Source organism: Mirounga leonina, unplaced genomic scaffold, assembly GCF_011800145.1.
Source record: "Mirounga leonina isolate KUSES-001 unplaced genomic scaffold, KU_Mleo_1.0 Mir_418, whole genome shotgun sequence".
NCBI classification, from domain to species: domain Eukaryota; kingdom Metazoa; phylum Chordata; class Mammalia; order Carnivora; family Phocidae; genus Mirounga; species Mirounga leonina.
The window spans coordinates 2,270,736-2,291,156 of record NW_023270739.1 but is presented as its reverse complement, the minus strand read 5'-3'; the positions used below and the strand labels follow the sequence as shown (position 1 = coordinate 2,291,156).

The 20,421-nt window shown below is 46.3% G+C and overlaps 1 protein-coding gene across 1 annotated transcript in view; it reads right to left on the bottom strand.

The window, feature by feature from the left end:
- The window catches only part of EFCAB6 (EF-hand calcium binding domain 6), a 215,743-nt gene extending 203,311 nt beyond the window's left edge, over positions 1-12,432 (bottom strand). Inside the window, exons 1-2 of the mRNA XM_034987337.1 lie at positions 12,398-12,432; positions 1,960-2,108 (exon numbers count right to left, since the gene is read on the bottom strand). Of these exons, the coding sequence (XP_034843228.1) occupies positions 1,960-2,101 (142 nt within the window). The 5' untranslated portion in view covers positions 2,102-2,108; positions 12,398-12,432. The remainder of the gene's footprint in view (positions 1-1,959; positions 2,109-12,397) is intronic.
- Between the last annotated feature and the right edge of the window lie 7,989 nt (positions 12,433-20,421).

The following is a 20,421-nucleotide window of genomic DNA, read 5'->3' as shown; positions in this document are numbered from 1 at the left end:
TGAAGGATTAGCATCTTCCGTACAGAAAGAGCTCCTACAAATCACTGGACAGACCCACTGCAGGTAAATGGGCAGAGGATATCAATGGGCAGCTCACAAAAGACAGACAGAAAGCTGACAAACTGGAAGACCAAAGTTACCTTTATGGTTGAAGAAAGACAAATGGAATCACAACAGAATATTGCACTTGCGTATCAAATGGAGAAGATGTAAGAGGGAATATTCTGTGTTAGGATACATAGAGACAAACACGTTCAAATGTTACTTGTGGGGATGCCCAGGCACAAACTTCTAACAGGCAATGTGGTGGGGGTCATCAAGAGCCTCAGCGGGGATGCCCTCTGACCCAGCAATCCCACTTCACCCCAGACTTCTCTGTAGGAGCGAAAGGTAAACTGAGGTGTGTCCGAAATACATTGTACACATGGAGCTGCTGGACAGTGTTGGAAACTGATAGCCGACACCCACTATCTGTTCTCCCCTCTTCCCTTAGAACCAGAGACCCTGAAATCTGGGGAGACAGTCAGCCATTCAAAGGTCTGTATTTCCAGGCTCCCTGGGAGATGCCTCTGACCGCAAGATTCAAGTTCTGCCCAGTGAGGAAGCACGGTGTCCGGTATGACTTGACTGGAATGCCTTCCCCCCTCCCAAGGCAGAATTCAGTGTATCCTTGCCTTTGTCCCCTCTGAGGCCTCCTGGCACCTCAGGATATGCACCCACTGTGCTCACTGCGCACACACTTCTGTTCCAGCAGCATTTGTCTCACGCAACTAAAATTCTTTAGCCCCCTCTCTAGACTGTGAGCGCCTCCAGGGCAGGCCCTCTACTGGACCCACCTCTTTATCCTCAGTACCTATGACAGTTCTTGTCACATATTGGGGCTCAGAAAATATTCAGGAAAGAAGGAAGAGATGGAGGGCAGGATGAAATGACATATACTTTGGGGAAATTATTGTTAAATTTTATTGCTTTAAAACTGAGAGATGCAAATGAGTTTAAAACTTATATCCAGACAAAAACCTGTAAGAAAATGTTTACTGCAGTTTTATTCATGATTGCCAAGACATGAGAACAACCAAAATGTCTTTCAGTAGTGAAGAGATAAGCGAACTATGGTACATCCATATAAGAGAACGTCATTCAGAGATTAAAAAGTGGACTATTATACCATGAAAAGACAGGAAAGAGCCTTAAGTGCACACTGCTAAGGGAAAGAAGCCCATCTGAAAAGGCTACATAACTGTATGACTGTAACTTTAGGATATTCTGAAAGGGCAAAACCATGGAGACAGTAAGAAGACCAGTGGTTGCCCAGACTAGGGGCAAGAAGGGATGGATAGGTGGAAGACGGGATTTTTAGGGCAGTAAAATGATTCTGTATGATACCGTAATGCTGGATACATGTCCTTAAATGTTTATCAAAACCCAGAGAACATACAACACAAAGAATGAACTCTACTGTAGATTGCAGACTTTAGTTAATGACAATGGATCAGTAATGGCCCATCCACAGTAACAAAGGCACCTCACTGATAATGCAAGATGTTAATAATGAGGGACATTGGGGGTGGGGAGTGAAGCGGTGTTCCGGGAACTCTCCGCACTTCAGCTCCATTTCTCTGTAACCCTAAAACTGCTCAAAAACATTGTCTACTAGTTAAGTAAAACTAAATGAGGAGGTATAGTAGAAAATGCCATAGTTAAGTCCACGGATTTTGGAATCACACTGGGCTCAAATTCTGACCCTGCCTCTTTAAAACTATGTAACTTTTGGGCAAGTGGTTTAATCAACCTCTGTCTCAGTTTCCCCATAAAGAATATAGGGACAGTAATACAATCTATTTTGTATCTCTATTGCGTGTGGTTAAATGACATGTGAAGCTTTTGTACAGAGCCTGGTACATACTAAACATACCTAAGTGATATCTACTGTTAGTGTTTTTTCTTCATGATACTCACCCGAAGAGGAAGGTCTAAACATATTTTGGAAACTGTTCCTTGAATACACTCTACATGGTGAAGAGTGAGGTCTTAAATTCATGAACTTTTGGGTGTGAGGATATGAAGTATGCCAATCTGGTATATTCGCCATTTTGTACATTAAATCCCTGTGACATAAAAGAAAACAGATTACATTATCTTCAAGCACACATTACAAAGGTGGCCAACCTCCTGTCCTTTTCTGAAAGGACAGCCAGAAACTCTAAAAGTGCTAGTCATGACCTTCTTGCCAATGTTTCAAAAACTCTTCTTACAATAAACACAAAATCATGACTTTAGACTCGTTTTTAGCAGATCTGATAATTTTCAAAAATGGGAAAATAAGGAAGTTCTTGGATAGGAAAATTCATCTGTGTCTTGACTACCACGGACTCATTTCTTTGGTGGGCAGTAAAGGTGGAAAGTTTGGATTCTCTATGCTCTCACTGCACATCCATCACTGTCAGAGGCAGAGCAAGAGACAACAGCACCAAAAATGGTGCAGTAAGGACCTCTGAAAATCCTCTCCTCCATGAAAGTAAGGTAAGAAAACTGGCAAACTCAGAACTCTGAAATTAACCAAAGGTTTGCAGCAATCTAGGGAGCCCTTATTCATGAAATATGGCAGAATCTCAGTATGCACACCAAGTTCTGTGGCATTTCAACTTCTCCTGTCCCCACCTGCCCCTGCCCCCAAATCAGTAGTAGCCTTGAAAACAAAAGCCTGCAATTTCAGTGAAAACCCAGCAGTCTGCCCGTCACTGGAAAGGGCAGAATGGGGTTGGAGCTCCTTCAAGCCCCATTACCAGAAACTGTCAAAAGGCATTTGTTGAAAAAAATCAGACACAACTATTGTCTAAACTTCTAGCTGCCTGAGGCAGTAGATAATAGATGGAGCAAATAATAGACTATTTAAAACGTAAACCAAAAACCTTAAAGGGCAATCTGGGGAATGAGATGTCCACAGGGGCTTTGAGCGTACCCAAGGGCTGTGGGCTTGTTCAGGAAAGAACTGAGCAGGCCCTACACTCTCACCTATGGCTGACCTTGAAGCTCTGTACAAGCAGGAAGTGAAACCTAAGGAAGGGTTGTAAACTGCCTGGCAGAGGATTGAAGGAAGCTCCAACACACACAAAGAGCCCCTCAGCAAAGACTGGAAGACTACTGTTTGCAGGCATTTAAGGAAATCTCTGTCCAGTCATGAGCTGACCACTCAACTAATCAGTCAGACACTTCAGGGGTTGTCCAGAACAAAACATACAGACTTTATAAAGTTAGGTTAGAAAAGTCAGTAAACGAAACATGAAAAGTGGAAAGAATATGATTTTTGCCATGTTATTTAAAATGTCTAGTTTCCAACAAAAAATTTATGAGACATGCAAAAAAGAAAGAAAGGCCCATACATACTTACCTTTAGGAACCATGCAATCAAGAAATGAGTGGGGTGAAATATTTAAAGTGTAGAAAGAAAAAAACCCCCACCAACCTAGAATTCTACATCCAGCAAAATTTTCCTTCAAAAGTTAAAGGCAAATAAATACTTTCTTAGACAAACAAACACTGAGGAAATGTGTTACCAGCAAGACTGCTTTAAAAAAAAAAAAAAGTTAAATTCTTCAGAAAGAAGGAAGAATGATATAGGTCAGAAATGCAAATTTACATAAAGAAAAAGAGAGTATTAGAGAAAGAATAAATGAAGGTAACATAAACACATACGCACCTAATAACAGAGACCCAATACATGTGAAGCAAAAACTGAAAGGAGAAACACACTTGAATAATAACATCTAAAGACTTCAATGCCCACTTTTAATAGTGGATAGAACAACTATACAGATCAACAAGGAAACAGAGGACGTGAACAACACCATAAACCAATTAGACCTAACAGGCATTTAAAGAACACTCCACCCAACAATGGTAGAATATACATTCTTCTCAACTGTACATGAGACATTCTTCAGGATAAATCATATGTTAAGACATAAAACAAGTCCTGATAAATTTTAAAATATTGAAATAATCAATGTTCTCTAAGCACACTGGAATGAAATTAGAAATCCATCACAGAAAGAAATTGAGTATTCACAAATACATTGAAATTATTAAATAGCACACTCTTAACTAACCCCAGCGGATCAGAGGGGGGGCGAAAATCACAAGTGAAATTAGCGAATACTTTTGGATGGATGAAAACAAAGACATACATGCCAAAAATTATGGGATGTAGTGCTTAGAGGGGAATTTATAGCTGTAAATGCCTACAGTGTTTTTTTTAAAAAAGAAAACCTCAAACTAATAACTTAATAATCTTCCCTAAGAAACCAGAAAAATAAGAATAAACTAATCCCAACTAAACAGAGTAAAGGAACTAATAAAGATAAGAGCAGAAGTAAATGAAATTGAAAAAACCAACAAAATGAAGAGGTAATTCTTTGAAAAGATCAGCAAAACTGACACATTTTTACCTAGATTCTCCAAGAAAAAAATGAGAAATACTCAATGTACTAAAATCAGGAATGAAAGAAAGAAAATTACTACTGATCTCACAAAAACAAAAAGGATAAGGGAATACGTTGAACAATCGTATGCCCACAAATTAGCTAATCTACACAAAACAGAAAAATTCTTAGAAAGATACAAGCTACTGAAACTGACTAAAGAAGAAACAGAAAATTGGAGTAGACCTACACCAAGTAAAGAGATTAAACTAGAAGTCAAAAACTTCCTGCAAAAAAAAAGCCCAGGACCAGAAGGGTTCACTGGTAAGTTCTACCAAACATTTAAAGAAGAATAAGTCAGGGGCCCCTGGGTGGCTCAGTCGGTTAAGTGTCTGCCTTCAGCTCAGGTCATGATCCTGGAGTCCTGGGATTGAGCCCTACGTCAGCTCCCTGCTCAGCTGGGAGTCTGCTTCTCCCTCTCCTCCCTGCTCGTGCTCTCTCTCACTATCTCTGTCACTCTCTCTGTCTCTCTCTCAAATAAATATAATATTTTTGAAAAAAATAAAGAAGAATAAGTAAAACCAATCAATCCTTCACAAACTCTTCCAAAAAAAAAAAAAAAAAAACCAGAATAAGAGGGAACTTCCCAGAACATTCTGAGACTAGTATTACCAAATCCAAAGACATCAGGAAAAAAGAAAGCTAAAGACCAATATTCCTTATGAATATAGGAAAAATCTTCAACAAAATGTAAAAGAATTAGATGTCATGACCAGGTAAGATTATCCCAGGAACTCAAGGGTGGTTGAACATATAAATCAATCACTGTAATACACCACATTAATACAATCAAGAAAAAATATTACCGTCTTGATAGATGCAGAAAAAGCATTTCACAAAACCTTTCACTGTTTCATGATAAACACACTCAACAAGCTAGGAATAGAAGGGAACTTCCTTGACCCAACAAAGGGCATCAATGAAAAACCAACAGTCAATGGTAAAAGAACAAAAGCTGCAAGTCTTCCCCCTAAAATCAGGAACAACACAAGGATGTCTGCTCTCACCACTTCATTCAACACTGTACTGAAAGTTCTAACTGAGCAATTAGGTACGAAAGGGAAATAAAAGGCATCCAGCTCTAGTTCTACAAGGAAGTTTAGAGAAGAGAAGAATTTTTCCCTACTAGACTTCAGGTTTAAATGCAAGTGCATCATTATTTAATATTCAAAAATAGATGGATGTGTAAGACACTATTTCCGTATAAAGAATCAAACTAGGCAATAGCTCTAAAGCCCTAGATTTTAAGAATCTCGAGTTTACAGAGTTACAGAAATGAATCAGATTTTTTTTTTTAAATGTGTAAGAAATACACACTGGCTGGTGCTCTGGTCTACCTCTCTTTGGGCAGTCCCTGATTGCCAAGCATGGTATTGCTCTAGACCTGTCTCATGTGCACACGTCTCTGTGGGCAGGGACCATACCAGGGCTGAAGCCAAGTGAGGCTGACAGCAGAGTCCCACATACATCTTCCTTCAACCAGGTAAGTTTAACTGAAACCCAGAATCATAGCATGGGTGAATTTCTAGAAGAACATGGCTTGGTATGTGTTCATAGATTCAAAACACATTTATTAAGCTTCCTTCTCAAAGTTTGGGGGTCAATCAACAAAACTGGCAAAATCATGGATCTTATGGGCCTTATATTCTAGTACTGGAAGACAAACTAATTAAGTAAATGATACAAATGAGTAAGTACTGTGAAGATAAATGGGAGCAGAGGAAGAGAACAGATGACACTGAGCACAGATCAGAGACCAGGAAGGGAACAATGTCATTAAGAGGACAAAGAGGCAACAGGAGGCCAGACGGAGGAAAACTGAGTGGGCTCCTGTGACAATTAGGTTCTCTCCGAGAGTGATATGTGAAGCCACTGGAGGGTTATATATGGAAAAGAGAGTTATATACAGGGTTATGATCTGTCTTCGCATTTAAAGGATTCCTCTGGCTATATGTCAAGAATAGACTTAAAGGGGCAGGGGAGGAAACAGGGGGACCAATTATAAGGGCACTGAAATTATGCATGCAAGAGAAGATAAGATGGTGGGGGTGGTTTCGGTAAAAGTGTTGGGAAATGTCAGATTCTAAATATGTTCTGAAGGCAGGGTCAATTGGATTTTCTTACAGATTTGATCTGGCATGTAGGAGAAAAGTTGGAAGAAGTGGTCATTAACTGAGATGGGAGAGACCCAGGCAGACAGGTTTGGAGGAGAAGATCAAGAGTTCCATTCTGCATGTGTTAAGTTGGAGATGTCTGTTAGATCTCCCCGGGGCAGGGGGGATACTGAATAGGCAGTGGGGTTTATGAGCTTGAGCTCCAGGAAGAGACTGGGGCTGAAGAAACAAGTGTGGGACTGTCCGCATATAATGGACATAAGGCACGATGAGGTCAGCCCACCGAGAAAGCAGGTGTAAAAAGAAAAACATGCCAGAGCCAAGCTTTGGGGTACTCCAACCTTCAGAGTTCAGGGAGATGAGGAGGAACTAGCAAAAGATGAAAAAGGGCAGCCAGTGAGAAAGGAACCAATCAGGAGACTGGAGTGTCCTGAAAACCGAGTGAGGAACAGGTTTCAAGAGGGAGAGATGGTGTGTGTCAAATGCTGCAGTGATCAGCACGGAAGATAAGGACCAAGAATCGCTTTGGATTAAGCCATGCAGGTGGTACTGATAACCAGTACCATACTGGTGGAACTGGGAGGTTTCGGGGAGAGCCTAAGTGAGTCACAGGTAAACTCAGAGGGAAAGAATCCCTGCTGTAAAGCAGAGAAACGGTGTGGTCCCTGGGGCGGGATGGGGGTCAAGGAAGAAATGTCTTTAAGACAGGAGAATCGGGAGCACGAGTAAATACTCCCAGTAGTGATTCTTTGCTAGGCAAAGAATGAAGCAGGACGGAAAGAAGCTGCCCGGTCCACAGGTTCACCAGCAGAGACAGGATCTCATCTCCTGGACGAGCCTCTTTTAGGAGCACAGTCGGTCCATGGCTTGTGACAAAGGAGAAGGCGGGGGACACAGACGTGGTGATGAGCGGGTAGGGCAGTTCCCTGGGGCTCGTGTCAGTTTCCTCCATGAAACAGGAAGTTGGGCCATCAGCAGCAAATGAGGATGGGAGAGGCATCCAGGATTCAGGAGAGAGGACAAAAAGTGAAAAGTCGTCTAGAAGAGAAGGCCAGGGGAGGGTGGGAGAAGTAGGATGACCAGCAGGGAGCTGTAAGAGCCCATCCGAGCTCCATGGACATGAACTCAAGAGCCAGGCCTGGGGAGGTGGAGCATCGGATCTAACTGGGGGCAGGGTTTTGAAAATCGAGCATGATACAGGAAGGGGCAAGGGTGTGCTGGAGGAAGGGACGCCACGTGCACGTCTTGCTCAGAAAGGTGCCCCGCCCATGATGGGAATCCTCGGTATCACTGGAATAACTGGACAGACCAGAGGAAATAAAGAGACCAGAAACTCAAGCTCGTGAAGAATTTTAAGAAGGAAAAAATATGACTCTAATTCAACGACCACTTATTGGGGACTAACTCGGAGCCAGGAAATGTGCTTAGGATTTATGAAAACCCTGCACCGAAGCCTCCTCATGCTCAGCCACGTACTGCGCTTCCCACTGCACCAGTGAGGAGGCTGAGCCTCGGGGCAGGCCAGCCAGGTGCCCGGGACTGCGCGCCGCTGCAAAGCCCAGAGCTGGGTCCAGGAGGAGAGCTCGTCCCAGGTGTCAAGTTCGTTCAGTTGCCATGACCAAGGCCTTCCCGCTGCTTTCTTACACAATCCCTAACAAGCGCCTTGCAGGAGGTGGCACGTCTCCGGCTCCCCAAGCTGCCTGGCTGGCGAGGAGCGCTCGTCCCCTGCCTCACCCCGCTCTGCAAGCACGTGGGGAGGACCCGCTGGTAACTGTGTTCCTGGTTGCGGTTATTGCTGATGCAAATAACCACTTGCTTTATTTTATCCATAAATTCCCTTCCTAATAACAATAAGGCATGCCAGGGCTTTGGCCTCGTGCCTTATTACACCACCTGAGGAGTGAGATAATCACCCAGAAATGTACTGCCTGTTGTGCATTTTATTACTTGAATACAAAGCGATTCAATTCAAGAAACACTTAGTTGAAGACAGCATGAAAAAAAAAATAATCATATGAAAAGTAATTCTTCCTCATGCTACTGAGCACACTGCAGGGAATAATCCTCTTCCAGCGGGAGAATGGTCTGGATGACCTGTTGGGTCTTCTCCAGTCCTAATTCCTACCAATTGCAGAATCATAAAAGCCAGTGAGACTTCACTTACACTGTGAATATTCCAGAGAGCCAGATCCAGGTAGTTCTGACAATAGAGCCTATTTGGTGTTCGGCCTGAACATTCACAGTACCGACATTTTCCAAGCAACTATCCTCTCGGCGGCTCGCTCATTCTTCAGCAAATGCAGCAGGCCACGGCAGGCGAGGGTGGAGGGACGGAAGGAGAAATAGGAGCCGCCCAACCTCCAGCTACTCACCGTCTAACTCAGGAGTTTCGGAAAATGCCACATGTTTTTCAGGTCCAGGAAAAGACATCCCCACTGCCTTGACAAGGACACTGATGCAGCAGGTAGAAACGCAGTGACTTCCTGTCCTTGGGTGGCTGAGAATGTGAACTAAATCACTCTCTCTCGGGGCGCCTGGGTGGCTCAGTTGGTTAAGCGACTGCCTTCGGCTCAGGTCATGATCCTGGAGTCCCGGGATCGAGTCCCGCATCGGGCTCCCTGCTCGGCAGGGAGTCTGCTTCTCCCTCTGACCCTCCTCCCTCTCATGCTCTCTGTATCTCATTCTCTCTGTCTCAAATAAATAAATAAAATCTTTTAAAAAAAAATTAGTTTTAAAAGGCTATTGAAGCAGACACACAGACACGTATGCAGCTTTCAAAGAGTGGTTCTCCAAAATGTGGTCCCTGAACCAGCAATATCAGCATCCTCTAGAACCTTTATAGAAATGCGTTTTACTATATGTTGGCTATTGAATTTAAGTTAAAAAAAAAAAAAAAAAGAAATGCATTTTATCAGGCCCCACCCAGACCAACCAGTCAGAACGTCTGGGGGTGGGGGCCCGGCCATTTGTGTGTTAACAAGCTGAGACCAGTGCTTTAGAAGAGACCCTGAAGTTGATGTAGGAGTCTATAGTTTTTGAAGGAGGCTCTGGAAAGTTCCCTGCTTAATATCAAAATGAAGTAAAAGACCACAACTGTTACACTGAAGCAATTCTAGTAGATTCACCTATCAATAACCGAGCATCTATTTTGCTGAACATCAGTTAATCATCAACCTTGTGACGACCCTGTGAGTCAGATACCATTAGCCCTACTTTTAGAGGTGGAGAAATTAAACCAGAGAGAAAAGCCAAATCCACTCATGAGGCCCAGACTTGAACTCTGCTGAATCTAATGCTAGGCTTTCTGCCCAGCTGTGCCAGGGTGTGTGTGTGCGTGCGTGCACTTGCAAAAGTGCATGAGTGACTTGTGTGCCTTCTCACGTGAACAAATACACGAGAGCAATGAAGTCTGCATATATGGATAGAATAATAAGAAAACCTGTCAATACTCAAGAAGGGACACCTTGTGTTTGCCAGTCTAGTAATTCTGCAACCTACTCAAAAGAACATGTAGAAAATTAAAAGCAAATCATCTACATAATAATCTAATCAAATATTAGGATTCCAGGGCTCACGCCACCTCCCCCATCCCAGCCTCATACTCCCCTCAATATCCTACACTCGGCTGGCAACCCCTCGTCTACTGTTCTAAACATAGGGATTATAAGAATGCAAGCTGATTTACAAATATATTCCAAATGATAGGGTATCGTAAAAAACAATTTAGCCAGTCAACTGAATTCAATTTAGCAGAAAAATCCGTGGTTATAAAGTGACCTGCCTCCAGGGCCCGTAGCCCCACGTGTCTGAGCCACAGGCTTCCTCCACCAAGGGTCTCCCCTCCTCAAACTCTCCCTACATCCCCACACAGGCTCTCACCTTCCTCCAGAACCTCACTTTAACCAATACCTTCTCTTGCAGCATAAATTCCAAGCCTACCCCTGCAACACACACATTACAAGACACACCCACACAAACTCAGAAATCAAATTCGAAATCTAACACAAACCTCTCAACATTAATATGCTTTAACGGTGTAGTATAAGTAATGATTATAAATATGTTGAAACATAAAAACCTGTTTGGGACAATGATAAGAGAAAAGGTATGGTGGGGTGGACACTATGAACACAATGATATAGAAATGTGTTTTCACCTGTGGACAAGGTCTATAAGATGAGACAAAAATAGCTATGTGGCGTGGGGGAGGCAGCGATCTCTTTTATTTTAAATGCTCTTTAATAAACGTCTCGCAGCATGTTGGAAAAAACATGCCTACTGGGCCCCCAGGCAGCCCATGGCCTAGCTCCGGCTTCCTCACTCTCCCTTCCTGGCCTCCCACAGCCCGGGGGTCCCTCTCCCCACCCAGCGAACTCCTGTCACCCGCAGATCCAGGTGTGACCATCACCTCCTCAGAGAGGTCTCCCCGATCACCCCATCTGCTTGCTCCTCTGCGGCCTCTCATCACAACCGGTCCTTCCCTGGCACTGCTCTCCCCACGGCTGGGAGTCACCCTCTCGTTTGGGAAATAACAAGCTGGATTACAGGCTCCATGAAATAAAATGGGGCTTTTACACCTCTGAACCCCCAGCCCCAGAGTACCTGGCACATAATTGGAAGTATTTCTCAAATTAATGAATGAATGAGGATTTTCACAGCCCTGTCATTCAACAGCATTCTCCTCCCAACACATACACACACACACACACACACACGCACACGTATACACGCCCCTCTACTTCTGGATCCCGTTTACGGTCATCTCCCTCTTTCCCACCTCCCAGTGCAGAAATTTCCGCATCACCCCTGATTTCTCACTCTTTGCCCCTTCCGAGAACTGGTGACCAGTGTTAGAAAGGTCTCAATTAACACCCAAGACCCTTACAATTGTCCCATGTCTGTCTTCCCTATTAGACGATTAACGTCATGATACCAGGGGCCACATCTGATTACGGTGGTCCAAAAAAGAAGGGATGTTAAGTTTGACTGAACTGAGTGTTGTGGTTTTGTGATACCTTCTATCAGCGGGAACACAGATCCTAAAGAAAAAGCTTACACCGTTTTGTTTGTAACGTGCTTTCTCAATCCTGGACACAAAAATGTAATTTCAGCAAGTGTCGCAGAAATTCACTCTTACCTAATGACCATTCTCAGACTCACCACCACACCTAACACGAGGACAGATACGGCAGCAGGCAACAGACAAACAAGTTGTGTCGGGAGAACTGACCGCACGTTGGCCGTCACACAGCTGTTCCCATCTCAAAGACTGTTTCCCTGGCACACTTTTAAAATGTACGAGCTGGAAACCATTACGCTCTCTCCTCCAGCTCCTGTGAGCAGACAAGGAGCGTTTAACACATCCTATTTATAGTGCAGCGGGCCCGGGCAAGTCCTGGGATGCTGGCCAGGGAAAGCCGCGATGCCTTCCCGCAGGAGTTCGGCGAGAGAAAGCTTTGCCGTTGCTGCCACCTATCGGGGGAACGGAGCATGTGCAACCTGACGGCCGGCCTGCCAAGTTTTCTGATGGCCCCAGACTTGTCAAGTTAACTGTGGCCACGCTGAGCCCCGACCTAAGGACATTCAACTTTAAAATGTATACGCTGATGCTTGTGGATAAGATAGATACATCCGTTCCTAGACCATTTTGGCCCCCAAATCAGCACTGAGTATATGCGTGGTGCGTGAATGACGCAACCCAGGTGGAAGTGATGGTAGGATCATGATCAGCACTTTCTGTCCAGGGAGGCCTTACGCCCAGCGCAGTACCTTCGGCCCCGCCAGCTGGGAAAAGCAGCTCACCTGGCCTTGGTGCTGCAGGATTTGGTGCTGTTGACTGTGGCAGCACACGTTTTGGTGCTATTTCGTTCCATTTCCTTCAAAATTAACTACTTCTGAATTTGTGGATTCTGAAAAATAAGAGAGCAATGAGTGAGCACAGATTGGCAGGCAGATTTTCTTATTTACCTTATCAAGCTGCAAGGATGGAGCCTGCGGGTCTCCAAAATAATCCACGGATTTTGCAAGCTACTGGAGAATTGTGTCAAACACCTCAGGTAGGGGCCCCTAGTGGGGGGCTCAGTCGGTGAAGCGTCTGCCTTCGGCTCAGGTCATGATCAGGTCCTGGGATCGAGCCCCACACTGGGCTCCCTGCTGAGCAGGGAGAGCACAGAAGTAGCCCAATGCTTCTCCGCTCTCCCTCTGCTGCTCCCCCTGCTCGTCCTCTCTCGCGTGCTCACTCTCTCGGTCAAATAAATACAATCTTAAAACAAAACAAAAAAACCCCCAAAACCTCAGGCAGGTCCTCTACATGAATTCATATGAAATTGTAGGTTTCCCAGGGAAGCGATCGTATGTCAATACAATATGAGCACCACTCATCTGCCCGTATCTAGATCACACACACACAGCCCACAATCACACACGTAACCCTACCGTGGTCCCCCTCTAGTTTCCTCACATCAGCCAGAATAATTACTTTAAAATACTGATGCCCTTATGTTACTTCCTTGCTTTAAAAACTCCAACTGCTTCCTATTGCCCTAAGAATTAAAACCAAAGTCCTTAATGGTATCACAAAGCCATGCAGGACAGCTTTTGCCTGCTTCTCCATCCATCTCCCTCCCTCGGTTCCCTGAGCCTCGGCCACAGTGAGTGACCCTTGGCCGTCCCTCTGATGTGGCTTTCCTACATGGAAGCTGTTTCCGAGTGCAGTAGCGCGCCCCCCCAACCCCGCCCCCAGACCACTCATCCTTCTCTCGGGTCTGCCTAATGCACTCCTCCTCCTTGCAAAGATCAGTGGTTCTCAAACTTGAGTGTCCATCAGAACCACCCAGAGCGCTTGTTAGGAACAGATCGCTGGGCTCCAGCTCTAGATCCCAATCCTAGATCTAGATCTTGGGGAGGGTGGGACCTGAGAACTTGCCTTGCTGGAAAGGTTGCAGGGGAGGTTGCTAGTGTTGCCCAAAACCAATGCCACAGATGTCAGTTCACATGACACCTTCTCAGGGAGCCTTCTCTGGCGCCCCCACACTAGGCCATGCCCCCACACTAGGCCATGCCTTCCACAAAGACCTCTGCTGTCCTTCATAGACCTTAGCCCAGTTTATAATGACTTACCTAGCTGCATGAGTATTCAGTTAATGCCTGTCTCTGTAGACTTTGCATTCCAAAAAAGCAAGGGCCAAGTTAATTTATGTCATCAGTATACCTCCAGATCCTGGGCCAGGGACTAGTGGTTAGGGGTGTTCAAACTCACTGAGTGAATGAATGAATTTGCTTCCACTCCTGAACCTTGGTAAGTCAAGGCAGAAATCCCTGCCGTTGACTCTGGCCTCCAGCTCTCTTTCTGAGCAGTTGGCAAGGACTGTCAATTTACTTGCAAAACACTCTTCAATCTATTCCCTGCCCCACCCACCCACCCCCTCCCAGTTGCCATGATCTATCTTTCTAACACACAGATATAGTTGTGTTACTCCCTGGCTTAAAAACATGCCATGCAGAACTACACGTGTTAGAATCTCCCAGAACAATGTGCTGAGAGAAGAAAATGAGCTCATGTCCAACTAGTGAGACCTGAATCCAGTCTGTGCTTTAGTTACGACTGCTGTCCTTATTCCGAGCCTATGTATGATGTTATCCCGGGGGTGGTGGGAAGACTGGGGGCACAAAGGAACTTTCTGTACTGATTCTGCAACATTTTTGTGAGTTGAAAATTATTTAAGCTTAAAAAAGAAAAAGAAATGCAAGACTTCTCCAGAGCATCCACCTGAAGTCAAACCCCTCATTGTGGGGAATAAGATCCTTCATTCCCATTATTAGTAACCTGGCCCTGAGCAACCACCAGATACCAGCACTCCATGCGGCCTATATTTTCACACAGCCCTCCACAGGGGCCATGTCCTTCCCCACCTCTGAGCTCTGGTTCATGCTTTTGCCAGGATTTCCTTCCACCTCTCTTGCCTGCACACTGCAATTCACCTTTCGAGATGGAGGGCCCCTCCTTCGTGAGGCCTTCCTTCCTATCTTCCTTAACCGAAACTAATCATGCTTTTACGGAGAATCTGGTCTCATAGTTTTGTTTCGCTCGTTGTTCTATTTAATAAAGAAAAGGACAAAAATGTCAAAGGTACTGTAATTCCATTCCTTTGCTGTGAGGCCGGGTGGGACACAAAGTATGAAGTAAAAGTATTAGCACCTCCTGGACCATCGCGCTAGACCTACTTACTCTGTGCACTCTGATTCTCTGCTTCCAGACCTTTATGTTGGCTGTTTATCTGTGGCCCCAGCTGGTTGGTGAGCCCCTCCAGTGGAGGAATGGGCTGATGTCACCGCTTCACACTCAACACAGCTTTATTCTCGATGGACCACAGCAGACAACACCTAATACTGTGAGGACAAGAAGGCTGGGCTAATCTTACCCTTGACTCTGGAAGCTAAACAGCGCCCTGGGCATGAGCACGGCAGTCTGACAAGTTCTGTAGGTCATCTCTGGCTTCACGCCATCCACAGTTTAGGTTCTCCAAATAAAGAGAACTCTGAGACATTCATTAATGACTTCAGGGGCGCCTGGCTGGCTCTGTGGGTGGAGCGTGTGCCTCTGGATCTCGGGGTTGTGGGTCCGAGCCCCATGCTGGGTGTAGAGATTACTTCAAAATAAAATCTTAACCAAAAAATTACTTCAGAACTTGGTGAGGTAGAAATTAAGAAGGCTCATAAACCCAATGCCCCCACACAAGCACCAAGTCACTGACCATCAAATACACTTCTTAGTCACAGACAAACACAATTAGAGGGCTATTTCACTGATAACATTTGTTTATTTGCCAGATAAGTATTAATGTCCAGTTTTTAACAGATGCTATTTATATCAGAATCATAACAAAAGTGCCATCCATCTGCCTTGGCATCCAGAGAAAACATAATTCAACACGAGAGTAAGAAATGTGTGCAGCCAAACAGAAATGGCATCAGAAGCAAAAATTGTTGGAACTGGTATCATGGGGTGGGGGGGGAGAGATTGTCACTTGGAAAAAGTTGCAAGCAACACAAAAGATTTTGGCAGTTAAATCCGAATACTTGAGAAAAATCTTTCTCCCTGTCTAATCTGATCTCATATGGATGTTTTATCATATTTTGGGACACATACCCTATAAAGTTCCCCTTTTTAGCCTTCCATACACCCCCTCAGCCATTTATGAAACATCTACACTTTTGGACAATGGAAAAAACAAAGAGTTTAGAGTCAAGAAGACTTAGGGTCAAATTCGTTCCACCACCTACCATCCGACTCGCAAGTTAATTAACCTCCTCCTGACCCAGTTTCCTCATTTGCAAAATGGAAATAACATCTCTCTTTGAAGCAAGTATTCTTAACCTGGAATCTAGGAGTGTGGTCCACGTGTGTGCTTTTGTAGATCACCAAACCCTCTGAGATTAAACACAAAAGTGTTGTGACGTGATTTTTCTAGAGAGAGGATATATTGCTTTCACCAGCTTCTCAAAGGGCTAGTGAACCAAAAATGGTTAAATGCCATGCCGTCCAGGCTGCAGAAGGGTCACGGATAACGTCTCTAAAGCACCGGACACAGAACAGGTTGTGCTCACTATTTTTTAGCTGCTATCATTTTTAGGTCCTGGGAGTGTAGAGAACATGTATCAGAGGCGCAGAAGCTGGTGGACAGTTACAGTGTAGGTGGTGAGTGTCCTCTCAGGGTTTTATAAAACCACAAAGGAGGGCAAAGAAAAGTCAGTCAAGAATAAAACCCAGCTGTAGAAAGTGACAGGGCAGAGGCACCAAGAGGATAAGGACAGTGACATGACCGTCACTGCGGTGGCATACAGCAGGTGCTCAAGGACTAACTGTTAAGTAAATGGGCAAACAAATGACTGGAACCGATCCAGGGGACAGGACAACAGCATTTATAAAGTCCTGGGGGAAAAATAAAATTGAGAAGGTGTTACTGAAAATGGTTACCATTCAGAGTTCTTTTACTCTTTTTTAAAGATTTTTTAAAAAAATTTATTTGAGAGAGGGAGGGAGAGTGAGAGAGAGGGAGCACAAGAGGGGGTAGGGTCAGAGGGAGAAGCAGACTCCCTGCTGTGCAGGGATCCCGGGACTCCGGGATCATGACCTGAGCCGAAGGCAGTCGCTCAACCAACTGAGCCGCCCAGGTGCCCCAGAGTTCTTTTATTTCAACTATTCCATACAAATGTAGTAGTCCACATTCTCTCCCTAACTGGTGAGAATGTTGAGCCTACACCTTAGCCATTCGGTAGTAATCAAGCCCTGCCCAGGCTTTGTAATAAAGACCTATGTGTTAGAAAAGCTTTAATTTTCCAGAAGAATTAAATGTTTTATTTGCCTGGGGCTGCCTGGGTGGTTCAGTCAGTTAAGCGTCTGACTCTTGATTTAGGCTCAGGTCATGATCTCAGGGTCGTGAGATCAAGCCTCACATTGGGCTCTGTGCTCAGTGCAGAGTCTGCTTGTCCCTCTCCGTCCCCTCGCTTGCTCTCGCTCTTTCTCTCTCTCTCTCTCAAATGAATAAATAAAATCTTTTTTAAAAAATGTTTTATTTGCCTGGACAAAATAAATTCGATTCCTCTCTGTCTCTCTGATTTTCTTTTTTCTTGAGTTAACGAGAAGCTCGCAGCTAAATTTGCAGCCCAACTATATTAACCATTATGGACCATCTGAGCATTCCCCATGCTGATGTTACTTTCCTATTCTATTTGTAGTCTTCATGATCCTGATTAAAATGTGTTTATTTTACCGTATTATATGTATTCTTAGGAGTCATCTCAAAGCCTTAGGGGACTTAGGGAGCATATATATATATTTGAGTGCTAGAGCACCAGTCAAGAACACAGAGGTTCTACCATCAGGCAATCCTGGGGTAGAAAGCACACTCTGCCATTTCTCTGCTTGGAAGGCCCTTAACTTCCCTGAGTCCCTTTTGTTTCATCTACAAAATGGGGAAAGTAACGGTTCTTTTTTGGAAGCAGGCGGTGAGGACTAAACCTAAAAATGGATATGAGGCCCCGGGTTGTGCCTGGAACACTGTAAGTGCTCGGTAAGTACTAGCCAGGAGTCGCAGCGGTCACCGTAGGTCTAGTAGCAGAAGTAGAGTTCATAAAACTGCACACAAATACATGCAAGAGAAGAAAAACAACCAAAGCACCCAAAACAAAGTAAGCCAAGAAAGAGACAGAAAAAGGTCAAAACCAAGAGACAAAGAGGTCGAACACGAAGTTCTTCAGTGCCGGAAGCAGAACCTATTCATACGCTCTCTCTGTTCACAGACTTTTCTCAAACGTATCCCTTTCCTTTAGAGCTCCTCTTCCAAATGGTGTGGCTATCCCGGAGAACATTGTGTTGAAGGTGTATGAACAGTTAAGAGTTACAAGCATCCAATCTCCACGATGGTGCAAGCCTACATCTAAATATACTTCACAAAAAGGTCGGCTCACTCGTGGTATTGGAGGGAAGAGACCAGTGTTGGTGTCTTGCCTCTCTCGCACTTTCTCAGGCGCACTGTTCAGCGCATTGGACCATCCTGGCAGGCGAAGGAGCCACCCAGGAAGACCTTTGGGGACGCTCAGCAACTGCTAACCGCCACATTCACTCTCGATACACACCTGTGAAGAAGTTGCGTTGTCTCCATGTGCCAGTCAGCCGCGGGAGTCACAACGTGGGCGCTGGAGAGATGCCTGTGCATGGGGGATCAGGTGGATGGCTGCAAAAGGGCAGGAAAAGGCCCTTTATTTATGCAAAACCACCTCAGAATCCAGTTTACCCTGTGCTGTCCAGCTTCTCCCTTGGGTAAAAAGTCTCTCCTGTTTCTCTTTCCTCCTCCTCCCCCGCCACCCCCCCACCCCCGCCCACCTCACACCTTTTAAAGTCTCAAGTAAGCGCTTCTTGACAAATTCCTGCAAGCACCTCGCTGAGCCAAGCACCAAACTGAAGGTGGAGGGAAAGGGAAAGCACAAATCACTGATGTAACCCACTTGCCCTCAAGAAGCTGGCCATGGGGTTGAGTGGGAGGCAAATGTTCCCAGATAGTCCAAGGGGCCATGCCTATTCCACTTTTCAATGCCCCCCCCCCCAACTTAGCCAAGTACATGTTTATTGAATTGAAGACAATGGGTAAAAGACAGAGTTGAGAGTCAAGTTCATTTATAGCATTTCTGAAAGCCCACCCATTTAGGGGTACATTTGGGCCTCGAGAAACATTGTTAAATTGCTCTTTTTGAGAGAGAAGTCAGAGTCCTCTTAACAGGGACAAGGCATCCTAAGAGGCGAAGATTTTTAGGAGGGAAGGAAAGGAGAGGAAAAGAAGGGAAGGGCGGGGGTACCTCCGCCAATGATCTTAAGTAGGCTCTGCGCAACAGAACATTTCACAAAGCACTTTCCGGACAAACCTTCTGAGGAAGGCAAGGGTAACTGTGTGTGGTCTGAGGACAAAGAATGTTCTAGAAAGACCAGAGGTTTTTTTTTTTTTTTTAACGGGCAACGCAGGTGCCAGGCTTGAATTCTGGTTCTGCAACTTCCTAGCTGTGTGAGCTTGGACGATCCCCTTCGCCGTCGGGCTCAGCTCCCCGTCTACAAGGAGGGGGCGGGTAATGATCCTTGAGGTCGCTGTGGGGACCAATGAAATAAGGGACACGAAACATTCTGTAAACGGCAGGGAGCGAAGGCATTGCCCCAGGTTTCCCGCGTGACCTCCACAGATCCAGGGAAGAGGAGGTCACCACCTTCCACGTCGTGGTCTGTCTTCCCCAAATATGACGTCAGCCCGTGGGACGGGGTCCGCACTACTGGCCGCGGTAGCGCCAGAGCCTACGACGGTGACTGACACGCGTGCGGAACGGATAAGCGAGTCACCAGCCCAATGGCACGTCTGAGGGCGGGAGGCTCCGTGTCCCGGGGCCGAGCAGCAGCCTTGTCCGGGCTGTGGGACCCTCAGAGCCGCCCGCACCGACCCTCCTCTTGCCCTCGGCTAGCGCGCGGGGTCGGGACGCCGAGGCTGCGCCGCCTTACCCGAGCCCCCTTCTCACTCCTCCACCTCGCGGGGCCACCGCACAGCGCGCGGACCCCAGGCCGCGCGGCCACAGAAACCCAGCCCACTCGCCGTCTCTAGGACGCTGTTGCCCGAGCAACGACGACACCCGCTGATTGGAGGAGGGTTCTGCGCACCCGGCAAGAAGAGAGGCCCCGATTGGCTAAATCGGCAACCGGAGGGGCGCGACGAGGTTTGCCCGGTGCTCCGCCCCCGTGGGAGGAACTTCCGTCGGAAGCCTGCGCCCTGGGCGCGGGAACCCGCGGAGTGCCCTGGCGAGGGCGTCGTGGGAGGCGGCTTCTGTGACGTGGCCTTCGCGCTAGGTGGCGGTCGGCCTGGTCCCTCGGAACCGCGTCGAAGCACGTGGCCTGTGGAAGGCAGACCGCTGGCCTGTAAAAGCCAGGCGTAGCGGCGCGGGGCCTGGGGTCGGGATGAAGGGAAGAATGTGGGTGCAGCGCGGAGCACGTGCTGCGTGCGGCCTTCCGAAGGGCGGCGCTCGCCGCGCCGGTGGCTCTTGCGACAGTGCGCGTGCCTGGTTGTGCCCTGCCGGCCCCGAGGAGACCGAGGGCCGCCGGGAGGCACCAGCTTGCCCCTGCCCCCCTCGCGGCACCCTCAGTGTCCAGGGACCACGCCCCGTGAACAGTCACCCTGATTATTCCCATTTTACAGATAGGAAGCCGAGGCCCGGAGAGGGTCTTCTGTCCCCGGACACGCAGCTCGGCGAGAGCAGAAGCAGAGTTAGAACCCAGGCAGGCTAGTCGCTGCTCC